The 22268-nt window shown below is 44.6% G+C and overlaps 1 protein-coding gene across 4 annotated transcripts in view; it reads left to right on the top strand.

Annotated features, from left to right (window-relative positions):
• ATP11C (ATPase phospholipid transporting 11C) overlaps window positions 1–22268 on the top strand; it is a 55546-nt gene that overhangs the window by 29388 nt on the left and 3890 nt on the right. Inside the window, exons 10-30 of one of the 4 annotated variants that reach the window (XM_032701945.1) lie at window positions 196–277; window positions 651–801; window positions 1565–1762; window positions 2656–2817; window positions 3024–3181; window positions 3820–3891; window positions 4749–4822; window positions 5499–5602; window positions 6202–6383; window positions 6940–7203; window positions 7544–7718; window positions 8442–8544; window positions 9776–9921; window positions 10272–10331; window positions 11393–11520; window positions 14021–14156; window positions 15950–16015; window positions 16785–16888; window positions 18369–18522; window positions 20531–20621; window positions 21449–21543. In XM_032701945.1, coding sequence (XP_032557836.1) covers window positions 196–277; window positions 651–801; window positions 1565–1762; window positions 2656–2817; window positions 3024–3181; window positions 3820–3891; window positions 4749–4822; window positions 5499–5602; window positions 6202–6383; window positions 6940–7203; window positions 7544–7718; window positions 8442–8544; window positions 9776–9921; window positions 10272–10331; window positions 11393–11520; window positions 14021–14156; window positions 15950–16015; window positions 16785–16888; window positions 18369–18522; window positions 20531–20620 — 2609 coding nt within the window. In that variant the 3' untranslated portion in view covers window position 20621; window positions 21449–21543. Of the gene's footprint in view, window positions 1–195; window positions 278–650; window positions 802–1564; window positions 1763–2655; window positions 2818–3023; window positions 3182–3819; window positions 3892–4748; window positions 4823–5498; window positions 5603–6201; window positions 6384–6939; window positions 7204–7543; window positions 7719–8441; window positions 8545–9775; window positions 9922–10271; window positions 10332–11392; window positions 11521–14020; window positions 14157–15949; window positions 16016–16784; window positions 16889–18368; window positions 18523–20530; window positions 20622–21448; window positions 21544–22268 lie in introns of those variants that run through there. The other 3 variants (XM_032701944.1, XM_032701943.1, XM_032701942.1) reach the window with 3 other exon arrangements.

Consider the following 22268-nt stretch of genomic DNA (forward strand, 5'->3'; position numbering starts at 1 on the left):
GTCCTCTGGGATACATGCAGTTGCATTACTTGGCAGCCTCAGAGGTTTCTGTAGTTGAACAGTCCTTGGGTAATGCCTCTTCCTTCAGCTGGGATTTGAGTTTGATGTAAACACCGATGCCCCTTATGGTCAAGTGCCAGCTGGGTCCCTCTGGGGCTGCAAATCCCTTATGAGCCCTGCTTTGATACCCTGCAGGAGTTGCAGTCTATACTGGAATGGAGACAAAAATGGCTCTGAACTACCAAGGGAAATCTCAGAAACGGTCTGCAGTGGAAAAGTGAGTATTTATATTCCAGAAAAAAATCAGTAAGAGTTGTTGGGTTTGTTTTTGTTTTTAATGGATGAGTTGTAAAGACATAATCCCCTAATCTACTGCCTTTTGTTTCAGATGATCTCTGATTGCGTAGGAAAATCTGGGTATTTGATAAAGCATATCTTGCAAGAAGCAGCATAATTTAGTATTTTTTTAATTTAAAAACAAAATTAAGAGATGTTAAAATATATGAACCTGACCCTGAATATCAGCAGTGTCAAAAGCACTTGTTCTGTATTTCCCTTCTTAAAAGTAAGGAAGTCTTGTTCCTGCTTATTTACACAGTTTTCTGTGTAAAAATAGCTGCAAGAATTGAAAAAAGAAACCTGTTTTTCAGATCTATCAACGCTTTCTTGATAGTGTATTTGTGCATCCTGTTGAGCAAGGCCACTGTGTGCACGACTCTGAAATACGTCTGGCAGAGTAATCCATTTAATGATGAGCCTTGGTACAATGAAAAGACTAAAAAAGAGAGAGAGACATTCAAGGTAAGTGGATTTGTATTTCAGCACCTCCTCCAGCTTTACCTATTCTGACGGTTTTATTTCATTGTGGTGCCTGCTGCCAGCCCTGTGAGTCCTGTTTGCCCACAGAAAGTGCTGTCGTTTCCTTCGGTCTCTCCTGCTGTCTGCGTTTCTTTCCTGCCTCTTTTGTGCTTGTGCACATTGATATTTCTGTGGAGCAGGGCAAGGCATAAATAAATACTATATAATATAGAAGTGCAGCTGATTTAACCTGGGTCCTTATCTGAACTGGAGCTATCTTTCAGCTTTGAATAGGTAGACTTAAATTGAGGCCACATCAACCAGTTTCTTAAACTTGCCGAGACGTGGGCAGTCAAGCCTGAAAGAGAGAGTGCAAGTGTGTAGAGATCTGTTATTTGATGGGTTATTGAGCAGGACTTACAGGGATGTCACTGAATCAGTTGTACCCTTACCATAACTTGACTAGTCCCAAGATACCTACTCCTTGTTTCCAGTTACTTGGGATCAGGATGGGCCTGCAGCAGTATGCTGTTAAGAGGAATATGCTTGGATAAAACATTGTTCTGGTCACTGTGGAGCTTTCTTTTATTTTTGTGTCAAAGGAAAATGGGATTTAGCCCTGTATCTTAGCTGTATTCATTTTTGGGTTGTTTTTTTTCTGTTTGACCTTAGAAGAAAAGCTGTCTAAAATCCCCGAGGTGTTGCTGTAAACTGGCCTTGAGTTACTCCTGATGGACACAGACTACATCTTCTCTTTCCTTTGTAGGTCTTGCGGATGTTCACGGACTTCCTGTCATTTATGGTTCTCTTCAATTTTATTATCCCAGTCTCCATGTATGTTACAGTAGAGATGCAGAAGTTCTTGGGCTCCTTCTTCATCTCTTGGGACAAGGAGATGTACGATGAAGAAATAAAAGAGGGAGCGTTGGTGAACACCTCAGACCTGAATGAAGAGCTCGGGCAGGTCAGAACACGCTCTGTTTGCATCTACTTGGATGAAAGTGTGGGTGAAAATTGTGCCCCCTGCTAGGAACCCTTGTTGTGGTCCCCTCAGGGCAGAGCTTCACCCGCTTTGGTGGCAGTTTCCATTTAATGTGATTCCCCTCGCTCTGCGAAACAGATAAGGATATAAATAGTGCATGAAAGAGCAGGAATTGGGTCACGCCAATTGTTTCCATATTGGGGAATATCAGGCGCAGCACTCTGCGTGTCAGGGTGGTTTGCTTTCAGTGCTTCAATTAAAAATTAAAAATCCTCTGTCTCTTTGAGGATTAACGAAAATGTCTGCCCAGTCATCTCCCTGGGCATGCAGAACACTTGCAGCTGCTCTGCTGCCGGGGCACCTAGGCAGCTTAGGCTTCCCTTTCTTATCTGTACCAGGAGAGACTGAATGGAGGGCATGTGTAGTGCTTCCTGCTTTTAATTTTGCTTTAAAAAACAGTAAAAATATATTTGGAGTAGCAATTAACTAATTGAAACACAGCACCAAGACAAAAATCCCCCAAAGGAGGCAGTAGACCTGCAGTAGCAGTTCTATAAGCACAAGGAGCTATAGCAAAGTACCCAAGAAAGAGGATGAGGGGAAAGTGAAGAGCCTGGAAACAGATTTTTAAATCTTCAGAAGCTGCCTCCTGCCACCCATGAAACAGGCTGAAAAACAAAGGAGCTGCTCTAAGGAGCAAAGTAGAAGAACTACACAGTGATGAAGTGGGGCACCTGCATCTTTTCTGCAGGGTCAGGTTAGGATAGCAGCAAAGTACTACTCTCCAGCGCTGGCACAGATGTGGTGAAATGCCCCGGCCTCTTTTTCTGGTGGGACTGGAGGTGCAGTGAGTCAGCCTGCCTGCTTGCTTCCAGGTGGAGTACGTCTTCACGGACAAAACCGGCACCCTGACAGAGAACAGCATGGAGTTCATCGAGTGCTGCATAGATGGGCACAAGTACAAAGACTGCATGTCGGAGGTGGATGGCTTCTCTCAGACCGATGGACTCCCAAAATACTACGGCAAGGCAGAAAAGGTAAGAAGTGTTGCATATTGGTGGCTGTTGGGGTTTAGTGGTCAGCTCCTGGCTGGGTGAACACAACGGAAGCTTGTGGCTGGGTGAACACAACGGGAGGGGGTGTGGGGTTTGGAGTTTTTTGGTTTTTAAATAAGTGCACACAAAAATCACAACCAAGTACTGCAAGGTGGGCTGGTAACGAGCCCTACCTCATTTCTGCCTAGAGCCGTGAGGAGCTGTTCCTGCGAGCCCTCTGCCTGTGCCACACGGTTCAGATCAAGGAAGCAGACCAGGTGGATGGGCTGATAGGACACCCAGAGCGCAAATACACCTACATCTCCTCTTCCCCAGATGAAATCGCTTTGGTGAAAGGCGCAGAAAAGTAAGAATTTGAAGATGTTGGGTTTTCAATTCCCTCCTTTGCTGGAGCCCTCATGGCCTTGTAGTTTAATCCCCAAGAAACAGAGATCAGTTACCATTTGCATATTGCAGCGAAATTGTTTCCTTGGTGTGCAGTGGTAAACCACAGGGTGGGTTACTTTTGTCAACCCCACATTTGTGTCCTGCCAGAGATGCTCAAGGCCAGGCTGGATGGGGCTTTAAGCAACCTGGACTAGTGAACAGAGGGTTGGGACTAGATGATCTGTAAGATACTCTCCAACCCAAACCATTCAGGGATTCGATGCTATTGCCAGGCCCTAGGTTTTAGATGAGGCTGTTGCAGCTGTATATACTTGCTCATGGCTTGTAAATCTGCCAGAGACCCAGTGGACGATGTCCAGAGGCTCTTGATGTCTCTGTGCTCCAGTGCCCAAGCTCTCCAGGTGATGGGAGCAGTGCCAGAACATCCTAGCAGGCTGTGCATGCAGTAAGCAAGCATCCAGCCGTGCTCTTTAGCTCAGGCTCACTAATTTCTTTACTCTCCTCTGCAGTTCAGAAGGCGAAACGAGAACATTTTTAATGTATAATATGTGCCCATGGGTGTTTTCAATGTTGTTCTGTCCTTTTGTTTATTGACAGGTATGGTTTCACTTTTCTAGGACTTGAAAACGATTTCATGAAAATACGAAACCAAAAGAATGAAACTGAGATGTAAGTGCTGCTGGGGCTGCCGAGGAACAAGGCTGCTCTTCTGCGCCGCTCCCAAACGGCTTAAGCGAGTTTGGTCAACCTGGCAAGGTCAAAGCTGTTCCTTGAGGGCTGTCAGGCCATGCTGACCTGCCTGAAAAGTCCTGTCCTCTTTACAAAGCACAGCACAGCGAGGTGCAGGCTGAAAGGCTCGCTTGCAAAAATCCACGGGTGGTTTACTGACGTCTAAATTCAGGTCCCTTAAGTGCCTGCAGACCTTTGTGTGTATCCTTCATCCGTGCCCAGCCATGCAGATGGCTCCTGGTATTCACAGGGTGGCTGCTGACCTTATGGACAGTGACTGGGTCTCACAGCAGGATACTGTAAACCTAAACATATGCTACATCTCCCTTCCCTGTAACCTTTTTCCCCCTCCTAAGCTGAAAACAGTGAGATTTTACCCTGTGCTCACAGCTTGGTGGATACCTGCGAGTCACTGACCTAATCCCAGCGCTCCCTGAGAACTTGCCTTCACAAGCAAGTTTCACTTCTTACTTCCTTTGTGGTGAAACTTCTTAATTGGCAGAGTCAGTGTTGCTGCCTGTGCCATGTGATTCTGCCACTGCTGAGCCTCTGCCCACCCTAGGGACTTGGCACAGTAGTGGCACCCACACCCTCAGCCCTATGCTCAGAACACCACTGGAGTTCAGTTTTTTTTCTCCATTTTCTTGTGCAGGAGCTGTAAAAAGTACGTTCCCCAGTGGGTGATGCCTCTTGTAGAGTGTATTGATTTCTGCAGCTCATTGTTAGTGATTTTCTGTCTCAAATAGTTATTTTTCTGGTTTTCTTTTACTGAGTCAAAGCTTTTTTTTTTTTTTAAGGTACCAACTTCTCCATGTGTTGAACTTTGACCCTGTCCGTCGCCGTATGAGTGTCATTGTGAGAACCACCACAGGTACAGTCCAAGTGCATTTGTGGACTCTCATGCATATGTGCACAGATATAAAACACATTCTTCTTATTCCTGTAACCTAGAGAGACTGAGCTTTTAGTTTTGTAAGCTGATCTAACTACATTCTGTACTGGGTCTGGTTGGGATAGAGTTAATTTTCCTCCATAGCAGCCATTTGGGACCCAGTACCAGATCAGGGGAGGGAACAGTGACCCATGGAGAGCTTCCTGCCTGCCTTGTTCCAGGCTGGAACAAGTACAGAGAGAGATGTGAGAATGTCCCCTGAGTGGGATGGGGTTTCATGGGGATAACAGACAAAAATTCAGAGGTCACCATCCTTCTCAGGTGTCAGTCCTGTAAGGTATGGGATGCTGGTTTTACCCTCCATGGTAAGGTTACCAAGGCTTCTAAATAAGAAAAAATAAAGTGCTTTGTCCAGCCTGTTGCAGGAAGGTTACTTAGAAGCAGTTAGGGACACTTGATGTCCCAACTTGGGGTCAAACAAGATTTTACACAGGCTTGTGTGGCCACTTTTGGTAGTCAGCTGGGCTTCTAGCAGTTCCTTCTTTAATCCTGCCAGCTGTCCTCCCTCAGCATCACTTGCTCACTATTGTTGAGTTAATTGTTAAATTTTTCTACAGCTTATGAATGCTATAAACCATTTATAATTTCCTTATAGGAAAGTTGCTTCTCTTCTGTAAAGGAGCAGACTCCTCTATTTTTCCAAGGGTGCAGCAAGAAGAAATCCAACAAACAAAAGTCCATGTGGACCGCAATGCTATGGTGAGCACACAGATGGAATTTGGCTGGCTCCTGGGATCAGGAAAGCTTTATTCCAAAAATAGAGATGTGACCTTGCTTTGGAGGGAAGTGTTGAAAATTTGAGTGTCACTTCACATTGTTTTGATGCTAGGCTTCTTTCCTTTTCTGTGCCATTGGCTTCCACCTTTATTTGATATACTTATATGGTCTCCATCACAGTTGTGTCCAAGCATCTCCCAGGCAAGTTAAAAATAGAAGTAACAACAACAGGCTGTTTAGTCCAGTGGGAGAAGTGCCTGGTCCCAGTTGTGGTGGCACCTGGTCCCTGCTCTCCCTGCCGGGTGCACGCTCTCAGCTCTGGTCCTTCTCTTAATTTCTCTCTGCCCTGTGCCCTGCACATGATAAGCAGAACCACAATTAGTCTGTGGGGATGAAGTTACTGTATAAACACTGAGAAAATCTCTCTTTTCACTCAAGCCAGCAAGTTGTCCTTGCCCTCAGGGTCAATACTGCCAGAAGCACTGACGGTGGACAAAAGCACTAACCTTCAAGTGAGGAGCTGTAGAGAATCTAGTTTTAGGGCACTTGTCCACTTTGTTTTCTTTCCCTTCCCACGCCAGGATGGCTATCGAACGCTCTGCGTGGCCTTCAAAGAATTAACTCAAAAGGAGTATGACAAAATTGACAGACAGCTCAATGAAGCTAAGATGGCTCTGCAGGACAGGGAGGAGAAGATGGCCAAGGTTTTTGACGACACAGAAGCAGACATGCACCTGATTGGGGCTACTGCTGTAGAAGACAGGTAAAGAGGTGACCCCACCATGAGCACTGTGGTACCTGTGGTGTCTCTGTGACGTTGCATCGTGGCCCTGGCTCGCTGTGGTGGAACTGAGCAGCCAGGCAGATGCTAGCAGTGTCCAGGGCAATGAATTACACCATGGCACAGCCCATTTCACAGTGCTCTAGTTGCTAAAATTGGCTGCTGTAGTAGAAATTGGGATTTATTAATAAAACTACAGAAATACTTGTACTTCTAGAGTGTGAATTAAGCACACAGCATTAATTTGCACATCAAAACAAATTCAGTTCCCCATGCAGTTATAGTAACTGCAAGTGTGAATTAAACTCTTACTGTGAGACCTAAGAGTCAAGAGTAAAACGCAGTGATTTCTCTTCTTGCCTGCAGACAAAAACTTGGGATTGCTGATTTCTAATCCTTATTCCTGTGACAGTGATCTCCCCAGCATGGGCAAAATCAGTTAACTTCTCTTGAGCTGGTATTTCCTAGCTGCAGAATCAGAGTTATGTGGATTAGGTGCGGGCCAACCTGAGGAGTGACGTTTCCCTTGTGCTTGCAGGCTGCAGGAGCAGTTGGCAGAGACGATCGAAGCTCTGCACGCAGCTGGCATGAAGGTTTGGGTGCTGACAGGAGACAAGATGGAAACTGCCAAATCCACCTGCTATGCCTGCAGGCTCTTCCAGACCAGCACCGAGCTGCTGGAGCTAACAGCAAGGACCATGGGTGAGAGCGAAAGGAAGGAGGATCGGCTCCATGAGCTGCTGATGGAGTACCATAAAAAGCTGATTCAGGATGTCCCCAAAACCCGGGGAGGCCTGAAGAGGTAAGTGAGCAGGAGGACTCAGCCGTGGTGAATTTCAGATGCAAATTTGATAGAGAAATACGACCTCGTGGCCCTGGGGACTGGCTACTTGCAGACACTGCAACTGGCTCCTTTGCTTTGCTCATCATCTCTAATATTAGTTACTTTTGAAATTACATACACAGTTCCTTTAGAGAAGGGTGCATGTTAAATCCAAGCTTTTTAAGATTGCTAAGCCCTCAAGAATGGATGAAAAGAAGATTAATACAAAAGCAATTTCTTTTTCGCTAAGATGATACAAGCAGCTGGATTGACTTCTTAGTCTGATTTTGTTTCAAACGTGTTCCTTGTTGTGCCCCAGAAGCTGGACGTTGAGTCAAGAGTACGGACTGATTATAGATGGCTCGACGCTGTCACTGATACTCAACCCTTCTCAGGACTCTGGTTCTAGCAATTACAAAAACATATTTCTACAAATCTGCTTGAAGTGCACTGCAGTCCTCTGCTGCCGGATGGCTCCTTTGCAGAAAGCACAGGTATTTACTTCTAACTGACTGAAGCTCGTCATTAGATGATGTGACGCACTTTGAATTCATCAGCTGGGACTTGACCTGATCATCTTAATCAACCAGGACTTCTCCAGGCTGTGTATAAACCTTGTCTGAGCTTCAGAGCGTGATGAAAATGCACCATTCTTTCAAATCTGAACACAGACCCTTTGTTTAATATGCTCACAGGAAGCCACAAACCCAGGGCAATTAGAAATAAACAAACTCCCCCTGTTTGCTCTTATTTTTCCTTTCTGAATTTGTCAGATAGAGTCCATAACTTCCTCATGACAGTAGATGATGGATGTCTCAGCCTGATAAGTGGTGTGTTTCTGCACCCTGAGACATGTGAGAGGTCCCACCTTTGGGACAGCAGGGTCTGGCAGAGAGGAAGAGCAGGATGCTGCTGCTTGGGTTTGTTTTTAAATACTGTCCTTCAGCCCTGTGCAGCTGGATCTGGGCTTTTACTCTAATTGTGACTGCAAAGAAAGTAACAAGGGGTTACTTCCCCTTTTCTTATTTTTATATTAACCTGAACTCTGAACCAGGGTTTTATTAGCCTGAACTCTCCAGGTATTACATTGCTGCTGTAGAAGCCTGGTTGCTTTTCCTGGCAGGGGGCTTTTTTACAAGTGGGACGGTGGGAAGATCTCTGGAGGCTTTTTAACTGAATTTTGGGTTCTGCTGCTATCCTTTTCTTAAATATTTTAGATTGTGCGAATGGTGAAGAACACAAAAGGAAGCCCGATAACCCTCTCCATAGGGGATGGTGCAAATGATGTTAGTATGATTTTGGAAGCACATGTTGGAATAGGTAAGACCTTATACCCAAGACCTGTCTGCTCTTGCAGGGGTTCACTGTTGAGGTGCAGTCAGTGTTTCTGATTGCATGTGGCTAAACTTATCCTACTGAAAAATGTGGAAACTCTGCTGTTGCTTTCTTTGGAGCCAGGGGTTGACTCCAGATCAGTGCTTGAGATCATAGAATAGTTTGGGTGGAAGGGACCTTTGAAGGCCATCTAGTCCAACCCCTGTAGTGACCAGGGGCATCTTCACTAGTTCAAGTTGCTCAGTCCTGTCCAACCTGACCTTGAATCTTCCCAGGAATGGGGCATCCACCACCTCTTTGGACAACTTGTGCCAATGTTTTACCACCTCCACTGTAAAATGAGAGAGAGATGAGATCATCATGTGCTGCTCAGCTCTCTCCATCAGTGATGTGCTGCAGATTAGGTTGAAAAACTCTGTGTCCAAATTCTTGGTGGTAAGGGTTGCTTGGGGCTCAGAAAACAAAGGCACAGGCAGCAAACTGGTGGATGATTAGTGGGAGTTGTTGCAAAGTCAGTGCCATGGAAGTATCAGACTTTAGCATTAACTGGTCACAGTAACTCAGTAACTTAGCACTGAGGACCTGCACATTTTTCCCAGGGGCTGATGCCCAGTTATGTTGTGTCTGTGCTGTCCATACGACTCACCTGAGGCTGGAAACTACCCTCCTGTCTGCTGGTTGGTGTCAGAGATACATGTACAGAGATACATGAGAAGCGTCAGTGGAAGAGAAAGGGCAGACTCTTTATTTGGGGCTGTTGGAAATGCTGTGGTGCCCTCTAATGAATATGATCCAGTGCAGTTTGTTTGACTGTGGCTTTTGAGTGAAAAAACCCTGTGTCCTTAGCCCTTCTCTGTGGGGATGTCTCAGTAGGCTGAGCATCAGCAGTGAAATAACTCTGCTGTGTGGGCGAGCCCGTGGGGAAACCAGTTCCTTATCTTTTATCAGATTTGCTTAGATACTCTTCACCACGCTCTTATACAGGAAATCAGACAGCAGCCTAAATATAGCTGAAAAACTCCAGAGGCAGGTCTGAGTGTTGTGGAGCCAAAACCACACCATGGCAAGCATGTTAGTATTTTGGTCTCCTGGGATGCTCAGGGAAACACAGCCTTTGTCACGCCTTGAGACACTGAGTGGTGTGAGCAAACCTAGTGGGTAGCATCCAGATTCCAGCCCCTTAGGGATTAACTCCTTGCCATGCTTCTGTCTCCAGGTATAAAAGGCAAAGAAGGACGGCAGGCTTCCAGAAACAGCGACTATGCTGTGCCAAAGTTTAAACATTTAAGAAAACTGCTACTAGCACATGGGCATTTATATTATGTGAGAATAGCACACCTTGTACAGTATTTCTTCTATAAGGTAAGGGGGGGGTGTAGCTTATTTCTTTGTTTATACTATCGCATTACTTGGGAATAGAATAAAATAATAATCAGGGAAAAAAATAGGATATTCTGTAGCTCTGTTTTCCTTCCCTAGAACAGGCTGTGTCTGCCATGTGCCTGTCTTTAATATGAGCATGACTTTCTTCCAGTGTCTTCTGCAGATGCTAGCTGCTCACTAGATTAGTTTTGTGCCTGGTAGAACAAGTACCCTGCCTTGTCTGATGTTGTAATATCAGACACAAATATCTGATAACAGGAAAAGCTACTTGGATTTAGATTGAGAAGTCAAGTGCTTCCCTGCTGATCATTTGTGTTTTGTTTCCATAGAACCTTTGCTTCATTTTACCGCAATTTTTATACCAGTTCTTCTGTGGATTCTCACAGCAGGTAATTTCCAGTAATTTGTCTATAAAGGTAGGATAAAAAGCAAGTGGCATAACGAGCCTTCCTAGCAGACACTTGGCTTTTGGCATCCTGTCCCTTCATCACCTTGCTCTACAGGACAGTAGGAACTGACCTTGGTGCTCAGCACCATATCTGGAGCATAATACTGTGAGACCCATAACTGAAAAGGAGGAAACCTACTTTCTTTCCTTTCCCATCCACCAGCCATAAACAAAGGTGGATGCCTTCCTGAAGTAATGAGAGAGGGGTTTAGCTGTTTTGTCAGTACCCGATTTTGCTACTTCTGCTTCTCTTAAGAGAACAAGTTTTCAAGGGCTTCCTGATCTTGTCTCCTCTGCTGCATTTCCTTGTGTTAAAAGTGTCACTCAAAAGGAAGAACAGTTCCTTCTTTTATGGCAGCTTTAAAAAAAGACACAGTTGTCATCAGAGCCTTGCTTAGTTGTCATGAGAGCCTTGCTTAGTCCAAGTGAGCGTCAGAGGGACACATTCATCTGATGAGTGGGTTCATGTGCTTGGAGACAAAAACTTTGGCTTTTGTGTCTGTTTGGGTTCAAAAGTAATGCTGAGGAAGAGTAAATGATATAATTCTCTGCTTGCCTTGGCAAAACCACTTGCCTTTTTCTTGTTTAAAAAAAAAGGAGCTATAGTTCCTCTAAAACAGTCTAGTCTTTAGAGAGCCACAGAAGGCATCAAGTATATTAACAGAAGTGGCAGCACAAGAGCAGCAACAGAAAAGCTGTGATAAGGGCTGTTTAGTCATGTGTTTCTGGAGAATGTGCTGGAGATGAGACCAGCCAGTTACAAAACTTCCTGTCAGTGGGAGCAGGTTCCTGGCCACGCAGCCTGTGGGTGCCTTGTTCCCTCTTGCATCGCACGGAGCATGAGCATTCTGTCAAATGAAGCTGTCCTGTGTGGCTGTGACAAAGGGATGAATCTGTAGGGTATGTAGGAGATAAGGGCTGGAAACATTTAATTTCTTTGTGGAGAGACTTATAAAGTGGCACTCCTGTGTGTCTCATTTTACCCTTTTTTCTTCTTTTAAGCCACTGTATGATGCTGCTTATCTGACCATGTACAACATCTGCTTCACATCACTACCTATCCTGGCTTACAGCCTCCTGGAGCAGCACATCAGCATTGACACGCTGACCTCAGATCCTCAGCTGTACATGTAAGTAGCACTGGACTGGGTAAGCCTCCACGCAACTTGGTTACCCATGGTTTAAGTTTTGTTGGTGCAGGAGTGTAAGCAGGTGTCCCATGTCAGTGATGGAGTCACCATGAACTGCAGAAAAGGCCATTTCTGTCCCTGCTGGCTTTGCTGCTTCTGTATTTGAGCTGAGCAGTGTCCCAGTTACCACCTATTTCTACTTGTTTATGCTCTCCTGACAGTATCTGATCTGGCAAATTGCACCGTGTCTCTATAAAAGAATAAAAGAATTCTTCATCTGTAAGAGAAATTGAGCTGTGAGTGATCATTCTTTCACATTACCTTTGAGCCAGGCAGCATGAGCCAAGCACGTGATAGAGTGTGTAGTGGATGGAGGGGAGATCTAGCTTTCAGGAGGAAAAGAGATTCATTAATTTTCAGAAAGGTTAATGTTTCTGAAACCCAGCTCAGGCAGGTAACTTCTCAGCTTGTCTAACTGGATACAGTCCCCCAGGCTTCCCCTCCACAGGACAAGTCCCCGTATCAGAACTGTGTTACCAGAGAGCTCTGCTCATTGATCCACATGCTCAGTGTGGTTTTCTGCCACATTGCCTGGGGAAAGGACAGTTTAGACTGTCTCTCTCTGCTTTGCTGTTTGTTTACTCTCCTTCCTCGGTTGCAACAGGGAGAGGCTCCAACCTCCCACGGAAACAGAGATGCGTCCCATCTTCCTCCCACCTCTGCCCACACACAGGCACTTGTGTGCAGCCCTTCAGCAAGGACTAAGGAAAGATCTGGGGTTTTTTGAGGAAGCCCCTGTTCATGCATCGCTGTTGCAAATTCCCCTGCCTAGAAGTAAGCTCAACCCCATGCAGAGAGACCAGGTCAGGGTTGCTTTGGTCAGTGTCCTGTGCCAGCCCTGTCACCCCTGTATGATGCTTCTCAGGCATGGAGGGGCCATATGTGGCACGGCCACGCTCTAACCAAGAGTGATGCCTGTGCAGAGACAGCAAAGGGAATTAGCAAGTGCCTAAAATACTGCATGGAAATTACATTAGGTAGAGAAAAATCAGCAAATACAACAAGAGCTGTAAGGCTGGGAAGGGGCTTAGGTGTTTTTAAAGTAAGCACTCAGAGCAATGATTAATTAGACCTGTATGTTCCTCTGCTCTTATGGCAAAATGCCACCACATGTATTTTTAAATAAATTGGTAATTGAATATTGTGCAACAGAGAGCAATAACAGTAGACCCCTGTGCCTTTGCCTGGTGGGCTCTCTGATCTCTGGGGTCTGCCTGTTGAGGGAAAACAGCTTCAGTTTGAATATTCATGACTGTGCATGTGCTGCTGAATGCAGAACGCCCTCTGTGCCGCTGCTGTATGAAGTGCTGAGCTGCTGCAGTGCAGATCTCGAGTCTGAGGCGCTGTAAAAAGCCTGTTTACGATGAGAGCTGCAGGACATAAATGGAAATGCAAAACAGAGCTCACAGGGAGGAAGCTGGTTGTATTTTTGGTCCTTGCAATAAACCCTCCTTCCAGTCTGGTTTATCCTTGCTCCTCTCTCATAGCCAAATTGTGGTACGTTAGAACATGGTCACTGTATCATCATGCATAGGATTTGGTAGGGGTTTACTTTAGAAACTGCAGTTACAGGAGTCCAGCACCACACCAGTTTGCAAGGTGCATCTTGCTGAAAATGAATGTATTGCTTTAAGAGTTAGGAAGAAAAATGAGATAAGAGCAGGGATTTTTGCTTCTGACATAAAAGTGCTTTTATCCCCCATCATTCTTCAAACTTTAAAGAAAGTAATCTGAAAAGACAATGATGCAGGGGACTGTTTAACTCCTTCATGTCCACCCTCTGTTCCCTAGGCCCTGTGTGTGGTCCCTGCAGAGCGTTGCTCATGGCCCATCCATTTCCTGCTACTACCTCTGTGCCAGATCTCATCCTATATTCAGCCAAGAGCCTCTTGCTACAACCCCTGTCATAAAAACACCCACCATACAATTCAGGAGGTTATTTTCAGTCTGTGCAGAAAAACTCCATTTTAGGAACAGGACTTGCAGAACTTTTCTCAAAAAAGGAGAGCTTATGCATCTACAAAAAGAGGGAAACACATCACAGATTTGATGCGTCCCATATGGACGCTCGTTAGCCTTACCCTGATTTAAAAATTTATCATTTAATATCAGATACCATGGCTGATGCGGGGACTGCAGGAGAGGCTCAGGACAGTGTTACATCTGTTGGCTTTGGGCTGACTTGGCTTTTCATCCAAGCTACCTAGAGGAGAAGGACAAAACAAATTCATGTGCTGAACCTCCTGTGATTTCTCATTATCAGCAGCTGCATATAGCAAATGTTCTTTATGTCTGTACACTGGCTGGTGTTTATGTGGGTACCTCCTTGCCTTGTACAGCAAGGGTTTGCTCCAAAGCTCACTGATCACCTGGCTGCAGGGAGCTTTGCTGTGCTTCCTAAATGTGATGGTGATGGTCTTCTTGCTCCATCTCTTGGCAGGAAGGTTTCAGATAATGCAATGCTGCAGTGGAGACCGTTCCTGTACTGGACCTTTCTGGGCGCTTTTGAAGGACTCGTGTTTTTCTTTGGGGTTTATTTTCTGTTTCAGAATTCATCATTGGAAGATAATGGAAAGGTAATGCCACCAAAATAAGGAAGATGAGTGTTTCTTTTGTGCACTGCCTCTTTGATATGCCTGGCAGGGAATATCTATGTGCTTAATCTGTGCAGTGTGTCTCGAGTCTTGTCCAACAGTGTAGCCTTGCTTATGGTGTGATTCTGCAGCAAATGCTTGAAATAAAACGTTTTCCAAATCGCCATGGAAACAGGGCAGAGCTGGTTATACTCACTAGGTAAAATGACTAGTCTTACACACAGCTTTCTGCCTACCCAGCAAGCTTTACACAGTGCTCATCCCCTCTCCTGTCTGATCCCAGGAGCTGAGCCAGGGCAGGAGCAGTGTCTGTCCTTTCCACCAGTGACTGCCTGAAATTCAACACGTGCTTGGCTGGTTACAGGCAGCTGAATTAGCCCACCTTGATGAGATGCTGCTTGTTAGCACAGACGTGGTGTAGGGCTGCTTGTGCACTGTGCCTGCTCTGGGGCGTGATTTCAGCCTCCCATTTCTCTTTGCCTTGGGGGAAGGCTGGTGCTGGGCTATTGCTGCTGTTTTGGAGCCAGCAGAAGTCATCACTGCTGCAGAATGAGCAGACTGTTGTCCTGTTGTCTCTGGTGTCGGGACAAGCGTTTGCATTGCTGTGTGAATGAGGTGTGGGAACTGCTCTGGGTTAACTTGCACAGAAAGAGGAGGAAAAAAGATTGAGGGGTTTTTTTTATTTTTTTTTCTTATTTATTTTTGTTTTGCTGGTTGAGTACAGAGCAAAGCATTAGTGCAGGGATGCTCCCACTTGTGGTGACCTGAGCTGTCTCAGGACCTTTTCCCCAAGGGAGTATGCAGCATATTATCAGATCTCAATTGACAGAAAACTTCTTTACTCCAAGGGTATTTTACCCTTGAAAATACCTAACTTTTTTTAGCGGCTAACACTTGGAGAAAAGCTGATGAAATTTATGTATGTGTATTCATACATTGCATCAATGCCAACATTTATGGCCCCAGCTATATGTAGTCAAGCCCCTGTATTGTCAAATCAGTGCTTTTCTGTATTTATAGCCATTCTGGTTGTATTTGAATAAAACATGAAGCAGCGATATGTTCTGCAACTGCCTTCAGAGGTCAAGTCTATGTGGCACTAAAATAAGATCTGTGGCTATGTCCTGTTCTGTAAACACTTATGCCTGTAAGAACTGCTACCAGCAATTGTTCATAATATCCATGTATGTTTGATTCCTTTTTCGCTCCTATTGACTTTAGTTTTTTTGCGTTTTTTGAAAACTTTTACATTTCACTTTCTGTTTTAATGTATGCATTCAGATCTTGACAGCCTTTGGTAAGCATCCCTCCCATTCATTGCCATCATTTGGATTTCTATACAGTATCTGCTTTTCTTTGTGTGCATAGTCACTAGTATCTTCGAACCAAACCAGGTGGAAAACCACCCATTGGCACATTCTGCAAATGGGACTACAAAGAGATGATGGTTGTTGCGAGAAAGCAGAAACTGAGTAAATTGCCAAGAAATCATGAAAAGTAGGTGGTCCAATGACTTGTATCCTCGACCGACATTGCTGTTAGTAGGAGGTTGTTCCTGTCACTGTCCCAGCTCTGGGTCACCCATCTGTGTGGCACTGCATGGCACAGGGTACTGTAGTGGCCAGCGAGTCTTCCGAGCATCAGTCCCCCGTAGCAGTTGTTCCATCCCACCCTTCCCCTCCGGTCCCTGCTTGCACCCCTGTCCTCATCGTCGTCTCTGTGCCTCTCCAAGGAGATGGACCAAGACACCTGTGGCAATGTAACGTGTTTTTCAGATTTTTGGGAACTGGACCTTTGGGACGATTGTTTTCACCGTGCTGGTGTTCACAGTCACTCTGAAGGTGAGGATCTTCCTTCCTTTTCCAGTCACTCGTTGCAGACGTTTTCCAAGGCTTGTTTATGTGCCATAAAATCGTGAAGTGAATGTGTTGCAAATTAAGTTTCTTTGAATGTGTTTTCCCCCCACACTTAAATCTTCTCTTCTTCCATAGAGGCAGAACTTGCTTATTGTTCTCTGTGTAGTCTGTGGTCTTTAAGTGTTAATGTTTTGGTTAAATTATTTTTCTACTTTTTCCCTCTTTTGAGAACTCCAGTTGGTTATAGTTGACTTTTCCCCAGCAAGAGAAGAGGAGCAATAGAGAATTTGAGGTTGTCCACCTTGTTTCAGACGAGGCTGAGTGTTGCAGCAATCACAGAAGCCCGTGTTAAATAACAATAGCAAATCTGCTTTGTCTCATGGAGCTTTCCAGAACAAACTGTTTGCATAAGACCTTACAAAAGGTCTTTTATGTTTGATTCAGACAGCAGGTGGTGACAAGAGGCAATTACAATCCCTGTAACCTTTAGACATTTATTTCCTGTAGCATCAGAGGTTGCATCAAATTTATTCTATTAAAAAGTGTCAGTTACAATTAGAACCTCGCTGTTTCCCTGTTGTCTCTGTACCAGCCTGTGGATATTGAAAATGTTTTGCCTGGTGCCCATATGCACAGAGGTAGCTGTTTGGAGAACCTTCAGCCTTAATGTGAAACCAGTCTGAAATGTCATATAAATCCAATCAAGCACACTCTGCATCTAAAGCCTGTTCTGTCTGTCTTTTTATTCACACAGCTAGCGTTAGATACCCGATTCTGGACGTGGATGAACCACTTTGTGATTTGGGGATCCCTTGCCTTCTATGTGTTTTTCTCATTCTTTTGGGGAGGAGTCATTTGGCAAGTATATCTTCTTTCCATGGTGCTTTCCTAGGGAAATGCCCAGTGCTGGCTTTACAGGGGACGTGGCTGCAGCATCCCCTCCTTTGGGATGTCCAGAGGTTTACAGATGGCAAGGTGTGTGCAATCATGCTCCTTTCCCTCCTGAGGAAGGAAGGGTGGATACCTCCATCCAGCACTCTCTAAAAGCCAGTGCTGGAAGAGGGCTCTTGCATGATGAAATGTGTTTGAGGAGATATCTCAGCCCACCAAAGGGAATATGCTGAAAGAGAGAACACCCTGGTCGCCATCCAGGTGCTCAACTTTGGGAGGAGGTGATTTGCTTTTCTGCTCAGGGTCATTTCTGTTGCTAAGGCTCTTGTCTTCACTGGGAGGTTCTAGAGTAAATATTTGTATTTGTGCACATGGATGAGAAAGACAGGAAAAATTCATGGAGCAAAGAAATCTGGTGAAATGGAAGGAAGGAACAGATGAGGCAGATGTGGAGCAAGAGGACCTGGCCCTCTGGGACAGCTTAAGAAGGAAAAATAAACAGGAGAAATCACAGATCCTGCTGCTGAAATCCTGGATCTGAATAGGAGAAGAAATTCTCATTGATTTGAGTGCAGCCAGGATTTTAGGCTTAATATGTTGCAAAAGCAGACAAGCAAGAGTGCATTACAAACATTACTAGTTTTCTATTTCACGTGCTGGAGTAAATGTTCAGCTGGCATTCACAGTAGACAGTGTCCCCCATTTTATGCCTTTGCTTTCCTGTGGGCTTGTGCCATGGGCTATTGGCTAGATCCTTGATCCAGCAACCTGTTAATGAAGATGTGGAACTGATTATGTATTTTAATTGGGAATTACAAGCTTTGTTTAACTCTTCAGTGTTGCTAACCAACAGATCCAGATCTGCAATCTAGCCACATATCTGTAGTGAAATGTGAGTTTTCTACTAAAAGCTCTTTCTACTGTTTAACTTGCATAGCTCAATATTTTTGACTTAACAGTAAGCAACAACTTCTTTGGGATCCTTGTCATCGTTTATTTATGAGGTGTTTTTCACAAGCATCTGTCAGTTGCTCTCCCTCATCAAAGAAGGGAGAAAGGTGCAAATAACCTGCTGTGATTGAGAGACACTGGATTTCCACCATCAAAACCAAACCAGAAGCTATAGCAAAGCCTGAAACTGAAATAAAGTGATCTGGGTTTTGATAAGGTGAATAATTATCTTTCAGTGAGAGTGGCAAAATTCAAACCTCTCCCCACAGATGCAGAAGATGCAAAATGAATCATGACAATCCTCTAGAATTAGCGCAGTTGAAGGCAGGAGATAGAGTGGGACAAGGATGGACAGTGTGTTTTTGTGGGGGCTGTGTCCATATCCATCTGAAAGGGAGGTGTAACTGCTGATAGTTTGATCTGAAGTTTCCTTTGATTCTAACCTTCTTGGAAAATCTGTGTTAACCAGAATTTATTTGTGTCCTTTCTTTTTCAGGCCTTTCTTGAAGCAGCAAAGAATGTATTTTGTATTTGCTCATATGCTGACTTCTGTTTCCACATGGCTGGCAATAATTCTCCTGATCTTTATCAGCCTTTTCCCAGAAATTCTTCTAATAGTTTTAAAAAATATAAAAGAGAAAAATCATCAGGTAAGGAACAAGATGATGTATTCCACTGTATTTTTAGGAAGACCTTTTGTAAGCACCAGATCAACCTGTAGCAGTACCACATACCACTCACATCTCAAGGAAGGCTTTCTGGAGTCTTTTCTTGCTTTTTCACATGCCAAAAATGGCAAGAAGTTAATCTAAAAATACTGCCTAGATCTGTAGTGAAGAGAGACTCAACCTGTGCCTTTCCTTAGTTGCCTTCACTGGGTGGAATCGTGCTGTCTCTTATAGAAATACAGTAACCCTTGTCCAACCTGAACTGATCATCAAACCCACCTGAAAAAAACCCTACCTGTTTTTATATCTAAAAACACAGCCAGGATGTTCTCCTTGGGTATGTCCTCAGGTGCTGGTGCAGTGGGAGAAGGGTCAGGTCTTGTCACATTTGTCCACCCTCCATAAATAACTGAAGGCTTGTACCATGGTGTTTGCTCTCCTTGAAAACGATCTGGTTTCATAACAGCTTTCCTCCACTGCTGAGGAGGAGGGCTCCTTTTAGAAGTGGAAACCTTCTCCTAAAAGTTTTCTTCATTGCTCCTGCAAATGGTGAAGGCCAGCAATGCCAGGTTCACGACTCACTGTGCTGAGCTCCCCTGCCCCTTGCTCTCTGCTTGCCCAGAGGTGCTGAGTGTCCCTGCAGCACCATCTCCTGGGCAGCCCCTGCTCACCCTGGCCGTGCCTCCTCCCTCTCTGTGCCTCCCCCTCCTGCAGCCCCTCTCTTCCCCTTGCAGCATCAGCAAGTTCTGCCTTGGGTCAGCACATGGTGTGTTGCAGCCAGCCCAGGCCTCTTGCCATCGGGTTTGCACATCCCTAGGCAGCAGTAGGGCACAGCTGAAGGGACACAGTGTGGGGTCAGCCCCCACCAACACCCAGCAGGATAATCCCTCACCCCCAACTCATTAATAGCATTACAGAATGATTTGGGTTGGAAGGGACCTTAGAGATCACCTAATACCAACTCCTCTGCCGTGGCCAGGGATGCCATTCACTAGGTTAGGTTGCTCAGGGCCCCATCCAACCTGGCCTTGAACACTTCCAGGGTTGGAGCATTATTATAGTTGAAAACAATAGAGATGGTAAAAGAACTATGGTTGTATTTTGTAAGGGTCTATGTAACTTCCTCCACTTAAACATGATTTAATAGTTTCTAGCTTGACACCCCTATTGAACCAGCTGGGAGCAAGTTGCTCTCAGCTGTGGACATAGGACAGTTTGAGGACAGTGCCCTGGAAGGGTGACTTGGGGGTTTCTAAGCCCCAGCTCAAGTCACCTGAGAAGTGACCCATTTTTACTTTCAGCTGTTGACCGAAGATCCATCTCCTCTTGCAATACTTTCTTTCAAGAGTGCTTTATATGCATTTAACAAAGGCTCTTGTGAAATCATTTAGCAAAGCAAAGTAAGTGTCAACTAGAAAAGTCTCTTCAGATGTGCATCCCAAACTAAACACAGGCTGAACCATATTTAAATGTACATTTTGAGTAAGAGTGTTATTATAAGTCCCTGAAGCAGATACCAGCTCTGGATATCTGTGTCATCAATCAGACATCAAAGTCAGTTGTCTGATTAGTAAAGGCATCTAAGATCAGGTAGATGATTTCAAATTAAGGCCTTATTGAGAATCCTGACCTTAATATTGAAATAAAATAAACATCAGTGTCCCCAGGGGAGCATTAAATGAAAAACAAGACCGGGGATGTTGTTTAGGTACCTGAACCCAACCTTGGCAGCCAAGGCCAAGTCCAGGTCCATGGACACTTGCTGTTGACCTCAGTGGGACAGGATTTCACCCCGAGTTTCCTGTAACACTGTGCATCAGCTCTGCTCAGCCTCTATTAAATTTTCTGTGTGGAAATGCGGTGGTTGTTTTTATTTTGTTTTGGTTTTGTTTGGTTTTTTTAACTGCAAGGCGCATTTGTGTTTTCCTTGGTTTCTGCCTTTCTCTTTCTTGTACTGCAATTTTCTGTCTTTTGTGCTGTTGTGAACTAGGTAACGAAGCGCCTTCCTTCCTCAGGAACATCCACTATCTTCATGCTTTCTCAAACTTCCAGCAATCACAGCTTTTCTTGGAGTGAATAAGGTGATTTCCTTTCTGAGTCGCTATGTGTTGCTTGCTCAACTGCCTTTCTCCTCCCTCTAATGCCTAACTCCTGAAAACACACATTTAGATTTGCTCACACAGCAAAACCTTGCTTTTCCCTAGATGTTGCCTTAATTTAAATCTTTTGCTTAAATATTTTGTCTGTCTCTTCCCCTTCAGTTTCTTGCTGCACATCAGGTGGGTGAGCTGGTCATGCTCAGGATGTCCAAGTGAGGTGAACACAGGCAAAGCTGGTTTACACTGTTTCCTCACTGCAGTTTTGTGTGTTAGTGGACTAAATACGAGTGGGACAAGGTGGAATTCATGTTGTTTGTCCTCTGGATGACTTGACAAATGGCTCAGACTTGTCTGACTGAGGGGGGAGCTTCCCTAGTGCCCACCTTGCCCAGTCCATCCCACTTGCTAGTGTTACCCTCACAATGAAGGACAGTCTTGGATTTGCTGATGAAGGGGGTGGTGGGACCACCCACAGCAAAGTGCCTTGATTAGATGTCCCTAGCATTTAGTTTCACTGCAGATCTCCTTTATTACTGCCTATTTTAAAAATACTAATTGTGTGGAGATCAGAGATGTTTTCCTCCTCCCTCAAAAGCATAAACCTCCAAACCTGAAGTTAAACATTTTGGGAAGCAGGGCCGGTTTCTGAATATTCTCTGTGCCTCTTGCACTGCAAAACCCAGCCACTGTTAATCATTTTTTGTGATATGACTTAGCTGTAAAAAGGGTTGTGTGTGTCTTGCATTGTTTGACAATAGGCAGGGGCAAGAGTTGCATGTGCTATAAGTCTCCTTGCCTCGCTGTTGCAGAGCAGCAGGAAGGCACCTGATTCACTGTCGGCCAGACCTTCTGTCAGACCACTTCTTTTAAGAACGTTCTCAGATGAGTCTAATGTGTTGTAAAGGTACCCTGTCTGAAGGAGTTGGGATGGTTTTAAAAGACATCAATTAACCAAATGTAACCTCCTCCAAATCAATTAAACCATGGTTCTTGTAATCCTCTTGACTATTGGTGTGGGGCACTTGTCCTTGTGGAATGGAGATGCAATGCTTGGGATGCATTTTAATTTGGGGATGTTGTACTATCCAACCTCTCAGAATACTGTATCTGTACAGATACTCTCAAACTGAAATATTTGCAGTATGCAAACAAATCTTTCAATCTGATATTTTTGTCTAATGTTAAAAGAAAATTTAATCTGAGAGTGCGGTCTGGATTGTGCTAACAGTGGTTATAAAAGCTAACACTGATAAATTTACACTGAAAGATTCAAATCTCAGTTGTTAAACTGATTCCAGTATTGCATCTGAATCGTACCAAAATCCCTTTCTCTAGGGTGCATGCTGTTCTGTCAGATAGAAATAAGTACATTTTAATTCATCTTCATAGACTGACACTAAATACGTGTACTTGTTTATGTGTGTCAACACGCAGACGGAGGCATGTCTCGGTGTCTGTATGTACATATGCACACCAAGAACATCCTACTACAAGTTGACTTGATTTTAAACTTTGTAGCAAGCCAATAGCAGAATAAAAAAGTGTCCAATTGAATTCACAGCTCCCCTTTTAGGGGGGATGTAAGGTGTGGTGTTGCCTGCAAACAGAAGGCTGCAGATGTTCTGCAAG

This window comes from Chiroxiphia lanceolata, chromosome 14, assembly GCF_009829145.1.
Source record: "Chiroxiphia lanceolata isolate bChiLan1 chromosome 14, bChiLan1.pri, whole genome shotgun sequence".
Lineage (NCBI taxonomy): Eukaryota > Metazoa > Chordata > Aves > Passeriformes > Pipridae > Chiroxiphia > Chiroxiphia lanceolata.